The following is a 3,724-nucleotide window of genomic DNA, read 5'->3' as shown; positions in this document are numbered from 1 at the left end:
ACACACACACACACACACACCGCGAGCACGACACCCACACCTCTGGACCAAAATGGGCAAAACGGAAGCGGAAGTTAGTTCTTAAAGAGACAGAGGCCAATTTCAAGGCGTTTAGAAGAGGAAGTGATGAGAAGATAAGTTTATTTTCTATTTAAACATAAAACAGCATTTTAATAACAGCTAAAGGTGACATAGATACTTTATTATGGTATAGTATTTAAATGTATGCCTGAGAAACACATAATATTGGCTCTTTAAAAGGAGCTGTCAGAGAAGATAAACCTGCAGAAGGACCAGCTGAGAGAGAGAGACAAGCCGTGCAGGTGGCTGCTAAAGTTAGCTGGACAGGAACAGAGAGTGAAGCAAGCAAGGGGAGACATGTCTGTTGACTTACAGTGACCAGTGAGCCATGTACCGTAAAATCCTGAGTGACAACCTCCTCCCCTCTGCCAGGTTGAGTCTTCCAGCATGACATTGTCCCAAAACATACAACAACAAAGGAGAGGCTCAAAAAGAAGCACATTGAGGTCATGGAGTGGCCTAGCCTGTCTCCAGACCTTAATCCCATCAAAAACCTGTAGAGGGAGCTACAACTCTGAGTTGCCAAGTGACAGCTTCAAAATCTTAATGATTTAGAGATGATGTGCAAAGAGGAGTGGACCATCATTCCTCCTGATGTGTGCAAACCTCATCATCAACCACAAAAAATGCCTGACTGCTGTGCTTGCCAACAAGTTTTAAGTTGTTTGCCAGAGGGATCCGATACTTATTTCTCTCTGCAAAATGCAAATAAATTTATATAATTTGTACAATGTGATTTTCTGATTTCTTTTTTCCCTCACTGTTAAAATGAACTTACTCTTAAAACTATAGACTGTTCATGTCTTTGTAAATGGACAAACTTTCAAAATCAGCAAGAGATCAAATACTTCTTTCTTCCACTGTGTCTGACTTCCTGCTCACACCCCTGAAGGTGGTACCTTTATGTCAGACAATAGAAAGTAGCTAACTTTTGTTTATGCAGACAGAAAGGTCTCATATGAAAACACATTCTCTCATTCTCTGTTTAAACCATGTGGTTGCACTGATCAGAGAGTATAAAATATGACTGGATTTAATTTCCTTCAAACCTGTCAGAACAAAGAATGTAACACATGACTGTTTATTGCAGTGAATTATGTTTTAGTCCCTATAACATGTTGATTTAATTTGCCTTCTACATTCCAAGACATGCAATGTGGCTAGCGCACAAAGCTTAAACAATATAATGTGCAGTTCTACTTTTAATCTTATCCTACTGTACATTCTTACAAAATCCCTGACTTTCTGCAAGTCTAGGAGTTTGATGCTATTTTAGAAGCAGATGTTGGAAGGGGAGTACCTTTTTCTTTATTCTGTATATACTGTATTTTTCCGTTAGTTCTCTTTACTTTTCCACGATTAGGTTGTATTGCATTATACAGGTGGTAATTATTCCAATGGCTATTTGGAGTTGGCGGTGTGATGTAATGAAAAATGTACAAGTCCAGCCAGATCCTTTTTAAAGGTTAGCTACACATTTTCCAGAAAAAGGCAGAAGGAAAAAAAAGCCTTACAGAAATGAGCATTGTGGTCTGCTGAAGATGAGACAGCAGTTCTCCTCTTGGAATGAAAATGAAAAGCTTTTCAGCTTTTAGCACWCCCATGTAAACATTTAGGGTAGATCTTAGTTCCCGTGTGACRGCTCCATATTTTCTGCTCCTTCTGGGAAGGTTGTGGATTATGTGTTGACACAGAGTTTAGTGGTTTTTGCGGTGTGTGTTCTGAAACTGAACAAGTCATATTACTGCTGTTTATTTAGTTTAAAACTCATTTTCATCAGTTTGATTTACCAAATACCCTGATTTTATACAGTCCTGGTGGATTTATTCTCAGCCTCACTTTCCTGTACTGCATTTCTGTTTTGCAGTGATTTCAGAAAGCTGTAGAAAATCAGAAATAACACTTTCAACTTCTCTTTTAGACGACGTTGCAGACGGATGAGGTAAAGAATGTACCCTGTGGTACAAGGTGGGTTTGCTTTTTTACTATTAAACCACATATCGACTTGGAATTACTACATTTAGCTCTAACTCCACACAGACCCACACACTATGCAATTATACACTGATGTTATATTATTWTTTTTTTATTTCAGTGGAGGAGTGATGATTTACTTTGACCGTATAGAAGTGGTGAACTACCTCATTCCATCAGCAGGTACCAGACCATGATTCTTCTGCTGGAATGTTGTCAGATTAAATACACTATCCTGCTGTAATCCAAGCACTTGCTTTCCTCTGCAGTGTACGACATAGTGAGGAACTTCACAGCAGATTATGACAAAGCTTTGATTTTCAACAAAGTGCACCATGAACTCAACCAGTTCTGCAGCGTTCACTCACTGCAGGAGGTCTACATCGGTCTGTTCGGTGAGAGCCATGAACTGCAAGAACAGTGAATTAAAGTGGGAACATCCCAGTACAAATGTAATAACAGGAATAGGAAACCATGTATTCTCCTAATGAGCAAATCATAATCTGTTGCAAGAGGTTTTAGCCTTTATAACAATGTCTTCCAACACTTCCATCACTGGGGTTATTTTCATGTTGTTTAAAATACTTGTTGCTTATTTTGGACAAGTTTTTGCCTGAGAGCAGTAATTTAAGCCCTGTACTGTGCTGTAATGCTGCAGAAGTTATGACTCAGAGTTTGAGTTCAGTCCATAGCTTAGCACACAGTAGCTACATTTACATGGACATAATCAGATTAAATGGCCATTCAGAATAAAAATGCGTCATGTAAATACCCCATTCGGATTATTCTGACCTGATCCRGCCCGATACAAATGAATTTGTAATCTGAATGAGAGAGGTGATTAATGCCCATTAATAATCCAAACAGCGTGCGTGTAAACACTTAATCCGATCATTTTATTCTGGTTGTGGAAAACTGACCTGACTGTGCACGTCTGCTGACTTTCATCCAGCAGTTTCTGCTCTTTTGTGGAGGGAGGGACAGCAGCACAGAACTTTTCCTCCCATTTTCTCATTCAGTAAAGAAGACACACAGCCTGCACTGCTTCGCAAAAAAATAATAATAATAATCTGCGTCACCTGCAGCTGAACCAGAGTGCAGTAACATCTCCACCATTATTAAAACCTGTCGCAGGTCCATTCTGAGCTCAGAAGATGTTTGTTTATGTGCATGACGAAAGTAAAACTTTTTTTTTGGTGAAAGTTAGCAACTGCGCATGTCCGTGCTTCTATTCTGAATAAAAGCCCGGTGCATGTAAACACTCGTCATGATCGGATTGTGTCCATGCAACGATACATTCCGATTATTTGATCCAAATACATTTCAATCCGATCAAAGGATTTTGTGCATGTAAACGTAGCTAGTGATGATGTTTGAGTTGTAAAAGAWAAATAAATCCTCTTTTATTCAAAGGCTATCAGAAGTTGTAAGAAAAATAACTTTGTTAAATGACTTTTTACATCCTATATTATTGTAACTTTTGTTTTAACCTTTCATTTAATTTGTTTCCCCCCATTTATTTCTTGATTTGTACAACTTTGTCAGGAAAGGAGGAAAAGACTTGTTTCTTGACTCTTAAGTCTTTGCTGGAAATTATAAATGCACCAGTTACTTACTTACTTACTTACTTACTTACTTACTTACTTACTTACTTACTTACTTACTTACT

General features: G+C 38.3%; 1 protein-coding gene across 3 annotated transcripts in view; it reads left to right on the top strand.

Moving 5' to 3' along the window:
* Positions 1-3,724, top strand: part of LOC106531303 (erlin-2) — a gene marked incomplete at its 3' end in the record, with an annotated part of 24,747 nt that overhangs the window by 5,453 nt on the left and 15,570 nt on the right. For all 3 annotated transcript variants that reach the window (XM_014027131.1, XM_014027130.1, XM_014027132.1), the window contains 3 exon segments: positions 2,003-2,049; positions 2,177-2,238; positions 2,325-2,450. In XM_014027131.1, the coding sequence (XP_013882585.1) occupies positions 2,003-2,049; positions 2,177-2,238; positions 2,325-2,450 (235 nt within the window).

This window comes from Austrofundulus limnaeus, unplaced genomic scaffold (assembly GCF_001266775.1).
Source record: "Austrofundulus limnaeus strain Quisiro unplaced genomic scaffold, Austrofundulus_limnaeus-1.0 Scaffold618, whole genome shotgun sequence".
Lineage (NCBI taxonomy): Eukaryota > Metazoa > Chordata > Actinopteri > Cyprinodontiformes > Rivulidae > Austrofundulus > Austrofundulus limnaeus.
This window is presented reverse-complemented; position numbering and strand designations above follow the sequence as displayed.